We start from the raw sequence: 19579 nt of genomic DNA, 5'->3' as shown, positions 1-19579 counted from the left end.
CTGGATTGCAATATTTCACCATTTTCATAGGTGAAATATTGCAAATTGCTCTGATTGGCTGTTGCACTTTCAACAGCCAATCAGAGCGATCGTAGCCACGTGGGGGCAAAGCCACCCCCCCTAGGCTGAAGTACAACTCCCCCTCTCCCTGCAGATCGGGTAAAATAGGAATTAACCCTTTCACCCGATCTGCAGGGATGCGATCATTCCATGACGCCGCATAGGCGTCATGGGTCGGGAAGGGGTTAAAAAGAAAAAACATTTGCTAAGTAACGAAATGCTATAGAGGCTGATAGCCAACGGAGAACACTAAACTATGTGAAGTTTAGGCAGATGGACAGGGCCGTGAGCCAATGAGAAAACACCAGGCAATAACAGGGATTTTAGTTGATTGATAGGGCTGCGACCAAATGAGAAAGCATCAAGCGTATACTGGGATAGATGGGCCTGTAGACCAATGGAAACACATTCGGGTGCAAAAGATGGCCATGAATGTAAACCAATTAACTAGAACAAGGCTATAACAAGAGGTAAAAATGAGGACCATAATAAACAATAAAAACGTGGCTAATACACTGCCACAAATATTATAATACAGTACAATGCTGGAAAGAAATACAAACTGGAGTGCAGAAAAATAACACCAGGAACTCCAGACTGAAAAGTCAAAATATGAAATATTTGCCTGGAACAAAAGGCAGATTGTTCGATGAAGGGCTTAGAGCGGTACAATAATTAGTGTCTGCAGGTAACAGTAAAGAAGCGGTTTGGGTCTGATTTTCAGCAAATGGAGTTGGGGATTTGGTGAAGATTATTGATGTCCATAATGCTGAGAAATACAGGCAGAAACTTATTCATCATGCAATACCACCAGGGAGGCGTCTGACTCCAAATATATTCTTGGGCAGGACAATAACTCCAATCATACAAATAATGAAGAACTAATCTTCAGTGTAAAGAACAAGAAGTGATGGTATGACACCCACAGAGCCCACACTTGCCTAAACCGTTTGCATAGTATTGTATGTACTCATCATAAAGCTAGAATTAAACCGCACTTGTCACAGAAATACGACAGAAGTAGGATAAGATATATGAAAATACTTTTAGGACTTGACATACCACAGCCTATAACTCTTGCCTTGTTGGAAGAAAAAAAAAATGATATGCAATGCATGCTAGTAAAAGCTCTTCTATCTGTAGAATCTCCACAGCAAAACAAGATACACTGTAACGACTGGGGAAAGAGTGGAAAAGTGTAAAGTAGGCTAGCAGACTTGTAGGGATAACGACGGGCAGCTTCTCCATATCTGCAACATGCTAGGAAAGGAGAAAAACTGCCTGGAAGTAAAAGCACCATTAGGCGACAGCAATGGGAACATCACTATGGAATACAATTTTGCCCCATGTGAGATTTTTTCTTTCAAGCTGAAGTAATACACAGACAGGCAAAGTCTACAGAGCTTATTTCTGTACCAGCTCACTGATCCGGCTTATAGAGAGGGAGAGACCCTTTTTTTTTTTTTTTTTTTTTTTTTTAACCTCATACACATAATGGGTTTGCACTGGTTCCGCACTTTACCTGATTTGTACCATCGTGTAAAATAACGATCAACCACAGAAGGGAATTGTTGAGATGCTTCAGCCATATAAAGACCAGCAATAGGAGAGGAGCCTAAAAAAAAAAAAAAAAGTGAGAAGTAGTAAAATAGGGATTTTTGTGTACTCACCGTAAAATCCTTTTCTCCGAGCCACTCATTGGGGGACACAGAACCATGGGTGTTATGCTGCTGTCACTAGGAGGCTGACACTAAGCTGAGACAAAAAAAAGTTAGCTCCTCCCCTGTAGTATACACCCAAATGCTGGCTCCCAGAGACCCAGTTCAGTGTAAAAGAAGTAGGAGATCATTAACAACATATAACATAATATTAGAGTATAACATGTCAGAGTAAGCCAAAAAAGGAACGAGCCATAAGGCTAACAGGGTGGGTGCTGTGTCCCCCAATGAGTGGCTCGGAGAAAAGGATTTTACGGTGAGTACACAAAAATCCCTATTTCTCCTTCGCCACATTGGGGGACACAGAACCATGGGACGTCCCAAAGCAGTCCCTGGGTGGGGAACAATATAACCAAATAAGTCCGTGTACCAACTGACTATAAATGCGCAACGGCCGCTTGCAGAATAAGTCTGCCAAGGGCCGCATCCGCAGAAGATTGAGTGTGGACATTGTAGTGCTTTGTGAAAGTATGCAGGCTGGACCATGTTGCGGCCTTGCAAATCTGCTCTGCCGATGCCTGGTGCCGAATGGCCCAGGAAGCACCCACTGACCGAGTTGAATGAGCCCTAATCCCCGCCATGATAGGTCTGCCCCTGACCAGATAAGATTCTTGAATAGCTGATCGGATCCATCTGGCTATCGTGGCTTTAGAAGCGGCTAAACCCTTCCTGTGACCCTCAGGGAGCACAAAGAGGGAGTCTGATTTGCGGAAGGGGGTAGTCCTAGAAATGTACCTCCTGAGAGCCCTTACCAAGTCCAAGATGTGAAGGGCCTTTTCAACCCTATGTCTTGGCTGTGGGCAAAAGGAGGGAAGAACGATATGTTCATTAAGGTGGAAGGATGAAACCACCTTGGGAAGAAAAGACTGAGATGGACGTATGACCACTTTGTCCTGGTGGAAGGAAAGGAAAAGCGCCTGGCAGGACAGGGCGGCCAACTCTGAGACTCGCCTGACAGAGGTTACTGCCACAAGCAAGGTGACCTTCTAAGAGAGAACAATCAGCGAGACATCTTGCAGAGGTTCAAAAGGGGACTCCTTAAGAACACTTAGGACCAAATTCAGATCCTAGGTCTCTAACGACATTCTATAAGGGGGGGGGGGGTACTACATGGGAGACCCCCTGAACAAGAGTCCTGAATTGCAAGTTAGCAGCAATCTTACGTTGGAACAACACGGATAGTGCCAAGATCTGACCCTTGAGAGAACTGAGCACCAGACCGGAATCCAAACTGGACTGGAGAAATTCCAGAATGGAGGGAATTGAAAAAACGAGAGGAGGACGTCCACGGAGCCAGCACCATGAGAAGAATGGTTTCCAGGTCCGGTGATAGATGTGAGCGGAAGACGTCTTGCGAGCGCTTATCATGGTGGCAATGACTTGCTGGGAGAAACCAGCTTGAGTTAGGATCCAGGTCTCAAACAGCCAAGCCGTTAAACGTAGGGCCCCTGAGCTCTGGTGGTAGATCGGCCCTTGGCGAAGCAGATCTGGGTGATCTGGTATCCGTCAGGGAGCGTCGGATACGAGTTGAAAGAGCTCCGCGTACCACATGTGACATGGCCAATCTAAGGCAACTAGGATCAAAGGAACCCCCTCCATCTTGATTTTTCGGATTACCTTCGGTAGTAAAGGAAGAGGAGGAAACACGTACGGGAAGTGGAACCGAATCCATGGGGATATCAGTGCGTCCACCACGATGGCCTGGGGATCCCGAGAACGTGCTATGAAATTGGGAACTTTTGCGTTCAGTCTGGATGCCATCAGATCCACGGCGGAGTCCCCCAGCGAAGGCAAATCTGCTGGAAGACCTCCGGATGGAGTTCCCACTCCCGAGGCGAGACCCTGACTGCTGAGAAAATCCGCCGCCCAGTTCTCGACGCCTGGAATGTGCACTGCAGAAATGGTGGAGCGGTTGTTCTCGGCCCAACGGAGAATGTGGGAGACCTCCCGCATCACCGCCCTGCTGCGGGTACCCCCCTGATGGTTTACGCACACCACAGCTGTGATGTTGTCTGATTGAATCCGAATTGGGTGACCCGCGAGGAGGAAGGGGAAACGTCTCAGGGAAAATCTGATCGCTCGAATCTCCAAGATGTTTATCGAAAGTCTCGACTCCCGAATCGTCCAACGTCCCTGGGCAGTGTGGTGGCGAAATACTGCTCCCCAACCGCGGAGACTGGTGTTGGTAGTCACCACCAGCCAGTGAATTGGGAGAAAAGACCTCCCCTGGCTGAGAGATGATTCCAAAGTCCACCATTTGAGCGCTTGCCTGATCCGCGGGGACAGAGGATATGGCCAATCGAGGGATAAGAGACTTCTGTCCCAATTGTCCAGCAGAGCCTGTTGTAAGGGGCGGAGATGCAGTTGGGCGAAGGGAACCGCTTCCATTGCGGCCACCATTTTCCCCAGGATCCTCATTGCAAACCGAATGGAATGAGTAAAGGAACGCAAAGCGTCCAGGTTCCCTGCTGAAGCGCTTGGGCCTTGGACCGAGGAAGCAGGACCAGCCCCTTGGACGTGTCCAGGATCATGCCTAGGAAGGAGATCCCTTGGGCTGGAATGGGGGACTTGTCCAAGTTGATCAGCCAGCCCAGGCGTGAAAGAGTATCCAAGGTAATGCGAACGCTTGCTTCTCAGGCATGATAGACGACCTCCTGATCAAAGGTCCGTCCTAAGTATGGCAACACGACCACTCCTCGGGAGTGAAGAATGGCCATGACCTTTGTGAATATCCTGGGTGCGGTGGCAAGGCCAAAGGGTAAGGCTGTGAATTGAAAATGGTCCTCCTGGATGGCAAAATGCAGGAACCTTTGATTTGGCGTGAAGACTGGGATATGGAGATAAGCATCTTTATAAGCATCTTTGATGTCTATTGATGCTAGAAACTCTCCTCTCTCCATTGAGGAGATGACTGACCGGAGGGATTCCATCCTGAAGTGCCGGACCTTTACATACTTGTTTAGAAGCTTTAGATCCAAAATAGGGCGCACCGTCTCGTCCATTTTTGGAACGATGAAGAGGTTTGAGTAAAAACCTCTGAATCTCTCGTGTTCTGGAACCGGAACAATGACCCCGTTTCGGCGGAGAGATTCGATGGCGCGGTGAAGTGCGCGAGACTGAGCTCCTGAACTTGGGAGACGAGAGGGGAAAAACCATGCCAGAGGGGAGGCGGAGAATTCTATTTTGTAACCAGAAGACACCAGGTCTCTGACCCATTCGTCGTGGATGACAGAAAGCTAGACATGTTGAAAGAGAAGCAGGCGTCCACCTACTTTGGTGGTGTCGACCGGAAAACTCCCTGAGTCATTGTGAAGGAAATCTGGAGGGCCTGGATCCCTTGGTTCTGGGTTGCCTAGGCTTACCTCACCAGGACTAATTCGGCCTGTATGAGGGCCGAGGGTCTCTCTCTGTACGTGGAGATCGTTCTGATCTGGACGAGGCTGTGGAGGTGGACCAGAATGGGCTACTGTGAAAGGGCCGAAAGTGAAAATGTTGCTGATGCTGAAAAGCAGTTTTAGGCCTGTGCTGGGGGAGGAATGAGGAATTTGCTTTTCCCTCTTGTAGCATCGGAAATAAGCTGGTCTAATTTTTCTCCAAACAGACGTCCACTCTGAAAAGGCAGAGATATCAAGGACTTTTTAGAAGAGCAATCTGCGCGCCACTCTAAGCCATAGTGTTCTCCTAATGGTGACGTCGTTTGAGGCAGCAATTGCAGCACAGTTTGCTGCATCTAAAGACGCATACATCACATAGTCTCCAGCCATAGCAATTTGTTTGGTGAGATCCGCCGCCTCAGACGGAAGAGCCTGGTCCTAAATGGATTTTGCAAGGGCATCTGCCCAGAAAACCATTGCTTTTGCGACCCATGCCACAGCGAAGGAAGGGGATAGAGATGAACCTGAGGCTTCATATACTGAGCGAGCCAGGGAATCTATTTGGCGTTCTGTGGGATTTTTAATCGAAGCCCCATCAGGTACGGATAAAAGCATTTTGGTAGCCAAATGCGATACCGGAGGGTCTACTAGTGGAGCCGAATTTAGGTTATCATCAACCTTTAGCGCGTGATTGACAGCTTCAATGAGGGAATCCACAGTCGATTGAAACTCCGGAGAATTCGGGTCCAAGGATGCCTCAGACTCATACTCAGTCATGATCGCTGCGAGCCCCTGGAGAGGGTGAGTGAGAAGTTTAGCTACCAGAGGATGAATGGCGTTGTGAATGCTCAGGAGAGGTAGTGCGGATCCGTTTTTTGGATGTCCGTACCTCCTTCAGGTGAGAGCGGCCCCTGCTGGCCGATGATTCCCCTTTAAGGGAGGGGTCTCTTAACCCAGGTAGATAAGTGCCCTGCTCCCCAGAGGGGTCAAGAAGGGATTCAATCGCTTTGGCCAACAAAGCCATGGATTGTGACAGTGGCGCGGCCCACTCGGGGGGGGGGGGGGGGGGGGCTAGATACACTGGGGTCGGTAGCAGCGGAGGGCTCCTGGGCACATTGGGCATCACAGGCTGAGCAGAGAGGGGAGCTTTGAGGCCAAGGGAGAGGAGCCTGGCAGGTGGTACACGCAGTGAAAAAGGTGGTATGTACCTTTGTAGCCTTTTACTGCAAGATGATGTACCCCAATATAAGTAAAAAACACTGCTAGTGGAAGCGATGTGGGGTAAAGCTGCAGGGAAGCACCTAGTGCAGTCTCCTTACCCAGGTCCTGTGTCCCCCAATCTGATGATGATGGCGCTGAGTAGGGGGAAGACCGGCATCCAGGAGAGAGACACGTGCAGAAGGCGGCCAGAGCTGCTGTGCAGTGGGGAAAGATGGCTGCCGAGGAGCAAGAAGCACCAGGTCTGGGGGCGGAGCCGCAAGAGTGATGCGAGAGGTGGGCGGGGCCTATCGGGATGCGGCCCGCACTAGGCCGAAGCCGGGGACTTAATTTATGGCTTTGGCTGGCACGCACCCGCGGACCACTGGGAAAGATGCCGCGGAGCCCTGTGGAGTCCCTGCCGCTATGGAGCCCTTCTATGACCGCTGGAAAACGACCCCTCCCGGGTGGCACTTACCCCGATATGAAGGGGATGGCAGATACCGCAGGACAGATCTGTGCCCGGGGTAGTCAGGATGGTGCAGGGTTGGGGGAGCCTCCATCCACCATCCCCTTAAAAGGAGGGTGGAGGGGAACCATCCGCCTCCTTCCATCATGATGAGCCCCTAGAATCAGCCCAGACAGTGGCATCCCACGTCGCAGGAGAGGCGACACTCTCCGTGCTTGCCTGTTGTAGGTTCGGGGAGTTCGGAGCCTTGAAAGGTTCCGTCACCCCTTCATCCGGGTAAAAAAGTTAAATAGTAAAAAAAAAAAAAAAAAAATTAAAAAAAAAAAAATAAGAGAAATTCTGGTCTGAATAGCAGACCCTATGTGCCTCCTACAGACACTAAGCTTGAACTGGGTCTCTGGAAGCCAGCATGAGGGTGTATACTGCAGGGGAGGAGCTAACTTTTGTCTCAACTTAGGCTACTTTCACACTAGCGTCGGCACAGGGCCGTCGCTATGCGTCGTGCCGACACGCATTGTGAAAGTAATGCCCGAAGTGGGCAGCAGAAGCAGTTTTACAAAGCTTCCGCTGCCCCATTGTAATGTCCGGGGAGGAGGGGGCGGAGTTTCGGCCGCGCATGCGCGGTCGAAAATGGCAGACACGAGGCGCAAAAAACCGTTACATGTAATGTTTTTTTGTGCCGACGGTCCGCCAAAACACAACACAAACGTCGAACGACGGTTGTGACGTGTGGCACTGCGTCGCAATGCGTCGCTAATGAAAGTCTATGGAGAAAAAACGCATCCTGCGGGCAACTTTGCAGGATGCATTTTTTCTACATAACGACGCATTGCGACGTGCGTCGAACGACGCTAATGTGAAAGTAGCCTTAGTGTCAGCCTCCTAGCGACAGCAGCACAACACCCATGGTTCTGTGTCCCCAATGTGGCGAAGTATATATTAACTACAAGCAAAACAAAACTTTGGTTTGATTACCACAAAACTCAGACAGGACTGGATGTCCCAGAGACTGAGGAGAGCCACGGATTCACAAACCTGTTAATATAACACAGATTATCACCCAGTGGGTCCTTAAGATGACATGAAACCACATGTACAATGCTAAAAAGTAGAAATTTTATGTTGTCCTAAAGTAAGAAAATGAAATCTACATCTCCTATATGCAGGTCCAGTTTTGTGCAAATGTTTTAGACAATTTCACTTTAAAAAAAAAAACAAGTCTAAAAGTTGTCGTCAACTTCTGACAGGCAGGGTAAAAAATCCAAAACTTTGTGCAATATGCATTTTTCTTCACAATTTGCAACTTTTTAGAACAAACACCGATTCATGAAGACTGGGAAATTTTATACCAATCTTCATGAAGGTAGAAGATCAGAGGTGTGTGCTGTAATGCGCTACTGCCAAAAATGCATGCCAGGTAGGAGCAAGCACACATTTCTGTTATAATTTACTGCATAAAATTGGCATAAATTATGATGAATCTGCTGGTCGTGCTCGTCTTCACTCAATCCAAGCTCCGCAGACAAATAAAAGTTGGTGAGGACTGGCACGAAAATGCCAAAAGTCGCAAAATGCTTGTACAGCTTTGAAATGTGCAAAAACGTTGCGACATTTCAACGTTTTAACCAACCTTCATTTATTACCAAAAATTGGTATAAACTGTTTGATAAACGTGGATTAAAGACTTAATAATGAAATCAGAAAAGGTGGTGAGCTGACATCTTCTGTCATGGTAGCAATCACTGTTCTTAAGGTACCGTCACACTCAGTGACGCTGCGGCGATCTAGACAACGAGCCGACCTAAACTAGATCGCTGGAGCGTCGCTGTTTAGGTCCCTGTAGAGACGTCAAACACAGCAACTCCAGAATGATGCAGGAGCGATCCAGTGACGTAACGGTGACTCACTTATCGTTCTCGCTGGTTGATAGCTCCATGTCTGGCATTGCTGGCGTCGTTGCTTTTGATGTCAAACATGACGATACACGCCGACCTAGCGACAAAATAAAGTTCTGGACATCTAGCTCCGACCAGCGATGGCACAGCGGGATCCAGAACGCTGCTGCGTGTCAAACACAACGAGATCGCTATCCAGGACGCTGCAACGTCACGGATTGTTGTCATTCTCGTTGCAAAGTTGCTGAGTGTGACGGTACCTGGGAGCCGTTACCCCCACTATTCACTACAACAATCTGGCTCACAGCAATGTGTAGATAAGCAAATCTTCAAGCTGTGCACCAAAGGAACGTGAAGCTCAGAGGCATTGTGGGGTTCAAGTGATGAGACATGCACTCATAGGCAGGACAGGAGAACTTTTATCCCAGTTACAAACTGGAGTGGCAGGTGGGATGCCAGACCGCCGCTCCATTCATTCTCTATGAGTCTGCAGATAAAAGACGAATATGTAGCACTCCACAGCCCCATGGGGAATGAATGAAGCAGAGGTGGAACATGTGCAATGGAGCTCCTCTCTAACTGCGAGTCAACAAATATTTCTATTCAAATCCTGCTAGCAGAACAACAAATCCCAATATCCAGTGTGGTAGGGAGCAGCAGACCCTCACAGCTCCCATACATAATATTACTGTGCTGCAGGACCCCTGGATACAGCCCTATATCCCATGTGGTATGGAGCAGCAGACCCTCACCGCTCCCATACATAATATTACTGTGCTGCAGGACCCCTGGATACAGCCCTATATCCCGTGTGGTAGGGAGCAGCAGAAACTCACAGCTCCCATACATAAAATCACTGTGCTGCAGGACCCCTGGATACAGCCCTATATCCCGTGTGGTAGGGAACAGCAGACCCTCACCGCTCCCATACATAGTATTACTGTGCTGCAGGACCCATGGATACAGCACTATATCCCGTGTGGTAGGGAGCAGCAGACCCTCACCAATCCCATACATAGTATTACTGTGCTGCCGGACCCCTGGATACAGCACTATATCCCGTGTGGTAGGGAGCAGCAGACCCTCACAGCTCCCATACATTATATTACTGTGCTGCAGGACCCCTGGATACAGCCCTATATCCCGTGTAGTATGGAGCAGGAGACCCTCACAGCTCCCATACATAATATTACTGTGCTGCAGGACCCCTGGATACAGCCCTATATCCCATGTGGTATGGAGCAGCAGACCCTCACCACTCCCATACATAATATTACTGTGCTGCAGGACCCCTGGATACATCCCTATATCCCGTGTGTTAGGGAGCAGCAGACCCTCAGAGCTCCCATACATAATATCACTGTGCTGCAGGACCCCTGGATACAGCCCTATATCCCGTGTGGTACAGAGCAGCAGACTCTCACAGCTCCCATACATAGTATTACTGTGCTGCAGGACCCCTGGATACAGCCCTATATCCCGTGTGGTAGGGGGCAGCAGACCCTCACCGCTCCCATACATAATATTACTGTGCTGCAGGACCCCTGGATACAGCCCTATATCCCGTGTGGTAGGGAGCAGCAGACCCTCACAGCTCCCATACATAGTATTACTGTGCTGCAGGACCCCTGGATACAGCCCTATATCCCGTGTGGTAGGGAGCAGCAGACCCTTACCGCTCCCATACATAACATTACTGTGCTGCAGGACCTGTGGATACAGCCCTATATCCCGTGTGGTAGGGAGCAGCAGACCCTCACAGCTCCCATACATAGTATTACTGACCCCTGGATACAGCCCTATATCCCGTGTGGTAGGGAGCAGCAGATCCTCACAGCTCCCATACATAATATTACTGTGCTGCAGGGCCCCTGGATACAGCCCTATATCCCGTGTGGTAGGGAGCAGCAGACCCTCACAGCTCCCATACATAGTATTACTGTGCTGCAGGACCCCTGGATACAGCCCTATATCCCGTGTGGTAGGGAGCAGCAGACCCTCACAGCTCCCATACATAGTATTACTGTGCTGCAGGACCCCTGGATACAGCCCTATATCCCGTGTGGTAGGGAGCAGCAGACCCTCACAGCTCCCATACATAGTATTACTGTGCTGCAGGACCCCTGGGATACAGCCCTATATCCCGTGTGGTAGGGAGCAGCAAACCCTCACAGCTCCCATACATAGTATTATTGTGCTGCAGGACCCCTGGATACAGCCCTATATCCCGTGTGGTAGGGAGCAGCAGACCCTCACAGCTCCCATACATAATATTACTGTGCTGCAGGACCCCTGGATACAGCCCTATATCCCGTGTAGTAGGGAGCAGCAGACCCTCACAGCTCCCATACATAGTATTACTGACCCCTGGATACAGCCTTATATCCCGTGTGTTAGGGAGCAGCAGACCCTCACAGCTCCCATACATAAAATCACTGTGCTGCAGGACCCATGGATACAGCCCTATATCCCATGTGGTACGGAGCAGCAGACCCTCACCGCTCCCATACATAATATTACTGTGCTGCAGGACCCCTGGATACAGCCCTATATCCCGTGTAGTAGGGAGCAGCAGACCCTCACAGCTCCCATACATAGTATTACTGACCCCTGGATACAGCCTTATATCCCGTGTGTTAGGGAGCAGCAGACCCTCACAGCTCCCATACATAAAATCACTGTGCTGCAGGACCCATGGATACAGCCCTATATCCCATGTGGTACGGAGCAGCAGACCCTCACCGCTCCCATACATAACATTACTGTGCTGCAGGACCCCTGGATACAGCCCTATATCCCGTGTGGCAGGGAGCAGCAGACCCTCACAGCTCCCATACATAAAATCACTGTGCTGCAGGACCCCTGGATACAGCCCTATATCCCGTGTGGTAGGGAGCAGCAGACCCTCACCGCTCCCATACATAATATTACTGTGCTGCAGGACCCCTGGATACAGCACTATATCCCGTGTGGTAGGGAGCAGCAGACCCTCACCAATCCCATACATAGTATTACTGTGCTGCAGGACCCCTGGATACAGCCCTATATCCCGTGTGGTAGGGGGCAGCAGACCCTCACCAATCCCATACATAGTATTACTGTGCTGCAGGACCCCTGGATACAGCCCTATATCCCGTGTAGTATGGAGCAGGAGACCCTCACAGCTCCCATACATAATATTACTGTGCTGCCGGACCCCTGGATACAGCACTATATCCCGTGTGGTAGGGAGAAGCAGACCCTCACAGCTCCCATACATTATATTACTGTGCTGCAGGACCCCTGGATACAGCCCTATATCCCATGTGGTATGGAGCAGCAGACCCTCACCACTCCCATACATAATATTACTGTGCTGCAGGACCCCTGGATACATCCCTATATCCCGTGCGGTAGGGAGCAGCAGACCCTCACAGCTCCCATACATAATATTACTGTGCTGCCGGACCCCTGGATACAGCACTATATCCCGTGTGGTATGGAGCAGGAGACCCTCACAGCTCCCATACATAGTATTACTGTGCTGCAGGACCCCTGGATACATCCCTATATCCCATGTGGTATGGAGCAGCAGACCCTCACAGCTCCCATACATAATATTACTGTGCTGCCGGACCCCTGGATACAGCACTATATCCCGTGTGGTATGGAGCAGGAGACCCTCACAGCTCCCATACATAGTATTACTGTGCTGCAGGACCCCTGGATACATCCCTATATCCCATGTGGTATGGAGCAGCAGACCCTCACCACTCCCATACATAATATTACTGTGCTGCAGGACCCCTGGATACATCCCTATATCCCGTGCGGTAGGGAGCAGCAGACCCTCAGAGCTCCCATACATAATATCACTGTGCTGCAGGACCCCTGGATACAGCCCTATATCCCGTCTGGTACGGAGTAGCAGACCCTCACCGCTCCCATACATAATATTACTGTGCTGCAGGACCCCTGGGATACAGCCCTATATCCCGTGTGGTAGGGAGCAGCAGACCCTCACAGCTCCCATACATAGTATTACTGTGCTGCAGGACCCCTGGGATTACAGCCCTATATCCCGTGTGGTAGGGAGCAGCAGACCCTCACAGCTCCCATACATAGTATTATTGTGCTGCAGGACCCCTGGATACAGCCCTATATCCCGTGTGGTAGGGAGCAGCAGACCCTCACCAATCCCATACATAGTATTACTGTGCTGCAGGACCCCTGGATACAGCCCTATATCCCGTGTAGTATGGAGCAGGAGACCCTCACAGCTCCCATACATAATATTACTGTGCTGCCGGACCCCTGGATACAGCACTATATCCCGTGTGGTAGGGAGCAGCAGACCCTCACAGCTCCCATACATTATATTACTGTGCTGCAGGACCCGTGGATACAGCCCTATATCCCGTGTGGTATGGAGCAGGAGACCCTCACAGCTCCCATACATATTACTGTGCTGCAGGACCCCTGGATACATCCCTATATCCCGTGCGGTAGGGAGCAGCAGACCCTCAGAGCTCCCATACATAATATCACTGTGCTGCAGGACCCCTGGATACAGCCCTATATCCCGTGTGGTACGGAGCAGCAGACCCTTACCACTCCCATACATAACATTACTGTGCTGCAGGACCCGTGGATACAGCCCTATATCCCGTGTGGTAGGGAGCAGCAGACCCTCAAAGCTCCCATACATAGTATTATTGTGCTGCAGGACCCCTGGATACAGCCCTATATCCCGTGTGGTAGGGAGCAGCAGATCCTCACAGCTCCCATACATAGTATTATTGTGCTGCAGGACCCCTGGATACAGCCCTATATCCCGTGTGGTAGGGAGCAGCAGACCCTCACCGCTCCCATACATAGTATTACTGTGCTGCAGGACCCCTGGGATACAGCCCTATATCCCGTGTGGTACGGAGCAGCAGACCCTCACCGCTCCCATACATAGTATTATTGTGCTGCAGGACTCCTGGATACAGCCCTATATCCCGTGTGGTAGGGAGCAGCAGACCCTCACAGCTCCCATACATAGTATTACTGTGCTGCAGGACCCGTGGATACAGCCCTATATCCCGTGTGGTACGGAGCAGCAGACCCTCACAGCTCCCATACATAATATTACTGTGCTGCAGGACCCCTGGATACAGCCCTATATCCCGTGTGGTAGGGAGCAGCAGATCCTCACAGCTCCCATACATAAAATCACTGTGCTGCAGGACCCCTGGATACAGCCCTATATCCCGTGTGGTAGGGAGCAGCAGACCCTCACCGCTCCCATACATAGTATTACTGTGCTGCAGGACCCCTGGGATACAGCCCTATATCCCGTGTGGTAGGGAGCAGCAGACCCTCACAGCTCCCATACATAGTATTATTGTGCTGCAGGACCCCTGGATACAGCCCTATATCCCATGTGGTACGGAGCAGCAGACCCTCACAGCTCCCATACATAATATTACTGTGCTGCAGGACCCGTGGATACAGCCCTATATCCCATGTGGTAGGGAGCAGCAGACCCTCACAGCTCCCATACATAGTATTATTGTGCTGCAGGACCCCTGGATACAGCCCTATATCCCGTGTGGTAGGGAGCAGCAGACCCTCACAGCTCCCATACATAGTATTATTGTGCTGCAGGACCCCTGGATACAGCCCTATATCCCGTGTGGTAGGGAGCAGCAGACCCTCACAGCTCCCATACATAGTATTATTGTGCTGCAGGACCCCTGGATACAGCCCTATATCCCGTGTAGTATGGAGCAGGAGACCCTCACAGCTCCCATACATATTACTGTGCTGCAGGACCCCTGGATACAGCCCTATATCCCATGTGGTAGGGAGCAGCAGACCCTCACAGCTCCCATACATAGTATTATTGTGCTGCAGGACCCCTGGATACAGCCCTATATCCCGTGTGGTAGGGAGCAGCAGACCCTCACCACTCCCATACATAATATTACTGTGCTGCAGGACCCCTGGATACAGCCCTATATCCCGTGTGGTAGGGAGCAGCAGACCCTCACAGCTCCCATATAATATTACTGTGCTGCAGGACCCGTGGATACAGCCCTATATCCCGTGTGATAGGGAGCAGCAGACCCTCACAGCTCCCATACATAATATTACTGTGCTGCAGGACCCCTGGATACAGCCCTATATCCCGTGTAGTATGGAGCAGGAGACCCTCACAGCTCCCATACATAGTATTACTGTGCTGCAGGACCCCTGGATACAGCCCTATATCCCATGTGGTAGGGAGCAGCAGACCCTCACAGCTCCCATACATAGTATTATTGTGCTGCAGGACCCCTGGATACAGCCCTATATCCCGTGTGGTAGGGAGCAGCAGACCCTCACAGCTCCCATACATAATATTACTGTGCTGCAGGACCCCTGGATACAGCCCTATATCCCGTGTGGTAGGGAGCAGCAGACCCTCACAGCTCCCATACATAGTATTATTGTGCTGCAGGACCCCTGGGATACAGCCCTATATCCCGTGTGGTAGGGAGCAGCAGACCCTCACAGCTCCGATACATAGTATTACTGTGCTGCAGGACCCCTGGATACAGCCCTATATCCCGTGTGGTAGGGAGCAGCAGACCCTCACAGCTCCCATACATAGTATTACTGTGCTGCAGGACCCCTGGATACAGCCCTATATCCCGTGTGGTAGGGAGCAGCAGACCCTCACAGCTCCCATACATAGTATTATTGTGCTGCAGGACCCCTGGATACAGCCCTATATCCCGTGTAGTATGGAGCAGGAGACCCTCACAGCTCCCATACATATTACTGTGCTGCAGGCCCCCGGATACAGCCCTATATCCCATGTGGTAGGGAGCAGCAGACCCTCACAGCTCCCATACATAGTATTATTGTGCTGCAGGACCCCTGGATACAGCCCTATATCCCGTGTGGTAGGGAGCAGCAGACCCTCACCACTCCCATACATAATATTACTGTGCTGCAGGACCCCTGGATACAGCCCTATATCCCGTGTGGTAGGGAGCAGCAGACCCTCACAGCTCCCATACATAATATTACTGTGCTGCAGGACCCCTGGATACAGCCCTATATCCCGTGTGGTAGGGAGCAGCAGACCCTCACAGCTCCCATACATAGTATTACTGACCCCTGGGATACAGCCCTATGTCCCGTGTGGTAGGGAGCAGCAGACCCTCACAGCTCCCATACATAGTATTACTGTGCTGCAGGACCCCTGGATACAGCCCTATATCCCGTGTGGTAGGGAGCAGCAGACCCTCACAGCTCCCATATAATATTACTGTGCTGCAGGACCCCTGGATACAGCCCTATGTCCCGTGTGGTAGGGAGCAGCAGACCCTCACAGCTCCCATACATAGTATTACTGACCCCTGGATACAGCCCTATATCCAGTCGTATGAAGCTAAGAGTTTACTGAGGATTCAGAGTGTTTATTACTAAATATTTGGTAACAATCATGGACTATCCTGTTATAATTGTTTGGGGGCTGCCTGGTGAGACCCCCACTAATGATAAGAAATATATACGAGATCTGCCAATATCTACTGTCAGAGAAAAAAGTCCTATCAGGAAGGTAACATGTCAGTAAATGCAGAGGAACACTCCCCCGTAATGGACTCGGTACCCAGCCGGCACACCAAGCTCCAGTATTTAGGCTGTGCTGGGACTTGTAGCTCCACCACTGCAGGGGACTACACAGGTCCGGCAGCAGCACAGCCGCCACTCACACTGCGCTCACCTCACGTGCTCTGCGCGCTTACACCGGGGCTGGGACAAACACCAGACTGTTTCCGGGATGCACTTTCGTCTCGAAGATCAGCTGAAGATTGGCGCCGGCTGATTCCTCACAGACTGATGCGGCCGCAGTGGTGCAGGCAGCGCTGAGGTTATGCCGCAGTAAAGCAGCCAAAAAAATAAGGAAACTGTGCTAAGTGCTTTTAGTGAAGAGCCTTTTTATTTTATTTGCTGCCTTTAAGCTAGCAATTTGTTTTGCCGCCCCCCCCCTTCTTTCATAACTGTCTCACTATGGCTGTGAGTGTCTGTTTTATGTCAGACGAGTTGTTGTTTTAATTATCTGCCTAAAATGGTGTAAAAAAAAAATAATAAATTACTTCTGCCATTGTTTTTCGGGGTTTTGTTCTGGTTAGTAAGATTATAGCGAAATCAAACTTATAGGGGTTTTTTCCTCTCTTACAAGATTCAGAATTTTTTGTAACCACTAATATAATAAAAAAACAACAATTCTTCGTGTGGTCAGTGTTTGTATCGATCTTTGTGAGGCTGTTTGTCTTTGTGCACTGAGCTTTAGTTTGTGTTGCTATCATTTTGAGATATAAAGTGTTTTGATTGCTTTATATCACATTTAGGCCTCGTTCACAATGTCAGTATTTGTTCTTTTTTTTTACCTCAGTATTTGTAAGTTAAAACCAGGAGTGGAACAGTCAGAGGAAAAGTGTAATAGAAACATATGCACCACTTCTGCATTTATCACCCACTCCTGGTTTTGGCTTACAAATACTGATGTAAAATACTGACCAAATACTGAACGTGGCATTACTTGTGGAAGTGCGACAGTTTGTTTTTTTTCAGCATTTAATGTTTGGTGTAAATTTGTATTGTTAGATTATTATTTATTATTATAGCACCATTTATTCCATGGCGCTTTACATGTGAGGAGGGGTATACATAATAAAAAAAACAAGTACAATAATCTTGAACAAAACAAGTCACCGCCTGGAACAGGAAGAGAGAAGACCCTGCCCGCGAAGGCTCACAATCTATAAGATTAGACTTTTATAAACACAGTAGGACTAAAGGCCCCGTCTCACATAGCGAGATCGCTAGCGAGATCGCTGCTGAGTCACTAGTTTTGTGACGCAACAGCGACCTCAGTAGCGATCTCGCTATGTGTGACACGTACCAGCGATCAGGCCCCTGCTGTGAGATCGCTGGTCGTGTCAGAATGGCCTGGACCTTTTTTTGGTCGTTGAGGTCCCGCTGACATCGCTGAATCGGTGTGTGTGACACCGATCCAGCGATGTCTTCACTGGTAACCAGCGCCAGAGTTAGCGCATCTGATAGATGTGCCTTTCCTGGGTGGCTGCGGGCTGCTATTTTTAGGCTGTGGGGACCGATATCCATGGCTCCTTACCAGCCTTAGAATTCCAGCCCCCAGCTGTCTGCTTTAGCAAGGCTAGTTGTAAAAAATGGGGGACCTCACGCTGTTTTTTAAATTATTTAAACAAAAAAAGACTATTCTTGATAACCAGTCTTGCTAATGCTGACAGCTGAGGGTTGCAGTCTGTAGCTGTGAGTTTTGCCTAGCTGGTTATCAAAAATACAGGGGAACCCACTTTTTTTATTATTATTTATTTAGAGTGCAGGCGCCGGTGATGAATACTCCCATCAGCTGCACCTGCTCTCGCTGTCATTAGCGGCAGCAGGCATAGGCTGATAGGAGTAATAGTCCCATCAGCCAACACCAGTGACTGGAAGTAAACTTTTTATCTCATATCACGCTGCGGGCTTATTTGACAGCATGGGAACTGCGGCTCTCTGACCGACAGTAATGATTTTACCGCAGAGCAATGGTAGTGTCTGCCACGCTGTCATGCACATGACAGCATGGCTAACACTGGATGTTCGGGTCCCCATTCAAGTGAATGAGGTCTGGGTTTGGGTACTGTTCTGGTACCCGAACCTGAACTTTTTTTAACTGGCTGAACCTGCTGGACCTGAACATCCAGGTGTTCGCCTATCTCTAGTCCCCAATGCAAAGTCTATAACAATGATCCCTACTTAGGGTACATTTCCACTGGCCAGAGACAAATCGGTCCGTAATCTGGACCGAAAAAACGGATGTAACGCATGCGATTGTCATGCGAGTGCAATGCAAGTGCAATGCGATTTTTAATCGCATCATCCGTATGACATCAGTATGACATCCGTATTGCTGTCCGATTTTTACGCACCGGTGTCCTTTGAAAAGCTGGCAAATCAGCGCCGTGTACAGTAAAATCACACTGACAGGTTAGAATAGAGTAGATATATGCACATAGAATGTGTGTATATACATATATATATGTCAGTGAGACACCTATATATGTATATTTATATTTAATGCAGCGCTAGATAGCATAAAAGCCGCTAATTCAATTGCCGGCTTTTGCTCTCTCCTTCACAAACCCGACAGGATATGAGACATGGTTTACATACAGTAAACCATCTCATATCCCCTTTTTTTTTGCATATTCCACACTACTTATGTTAGTAGTGTGCATGTCCAAAATTTGGCCGCTGTAGCTGCTCAAATAAAGGGTTAAATGGCGGAAAAAATTGGCGTGGGCTCCCGCGCAATTTTCTCCGCCAGAGTAGTAAAGCCAGTGACTGAGGGCAGATATTAATAGCCAGGAGAGGGTCCATGGTTATGGCCCCCCCCGTGGCTACAAACATTTGCCCCCAGCCACCCCAGAAAAGGCACATCTGGAAGATGCGCCTATTCTGGCACTTGGCCACTCTCTTCCCAATCCCGTGTAGCGGTGGGATATGGGGTAATGAAGGGTTAATGCCACCTTGCTATTGTAAGGTGACATTAAGCCAGATTAATAATGGAGAGGCGTCAATTATGACACCTATCCATTATTAATCCAATTGTCTGAAAGGGTTAAAAAACACACACACACACATGATTTAAAAGTATTTTAATGAAAGAAACAAACAGGTTGTTTTAGTATTTTATTGCTCTCTCAATCCTTCACCAACACCCTCGCTTGGCAAAACAATAAACACACAATATACATACCCTCTCTGATGAGCTGTCAGGTCCCACGAGGTAATCCATCTGAAGGGGTTAACTAATATTAC

General features: G+C 49.4%; 1 protein-coding gene across 1 annotated transcript in view; it reads right to left on the bottom strand.

The window, feature by feature from the left end:
• ABITRAM (actin binding transcription modulator) overlaps positions 1-16645 on the bottom strand; it is a 97220-nt gene extending 80575 nt beyond the window's left edge. The window contains exons 1-2 of the mRNA XM_077267627.1: positions 16455-16645; positions 1583-1675 (exon numbers count right to left, since the gene is read on the bottom strand). Of these exons, the coding sequence (XP_077123742.1) occupies positions 1583-1649 (67 nt within the window). The 5' untranslated portion in view covers positions 1650-1675; positions 16455-16645. The remainder of the gene's footprint in view (positions 1-1582; positions 1676-16454) is intronic.
• Between the last annotated feature and the right edge of the window lie 2934 nt (positions 16646-19579).

The sequence above is a fragment of the Ranitomeya variabilis genome, chromosome 6 (assembly GCF_051348905.1).
Source record: "Ranitomeya variabilis isolate aRanVar5 chromosome 6, aRanVar5.hap1, whole genome shotgun sequence".
NCBI lineage: Eukaryota > Metazoa > Chordata > Amphibia > Anura > Dendrobatidae > Ranitomeya > Ranitomeya variabilis.
This window is presented reverse-complemented; position numbering and strand designations above follow the sequence as displayed.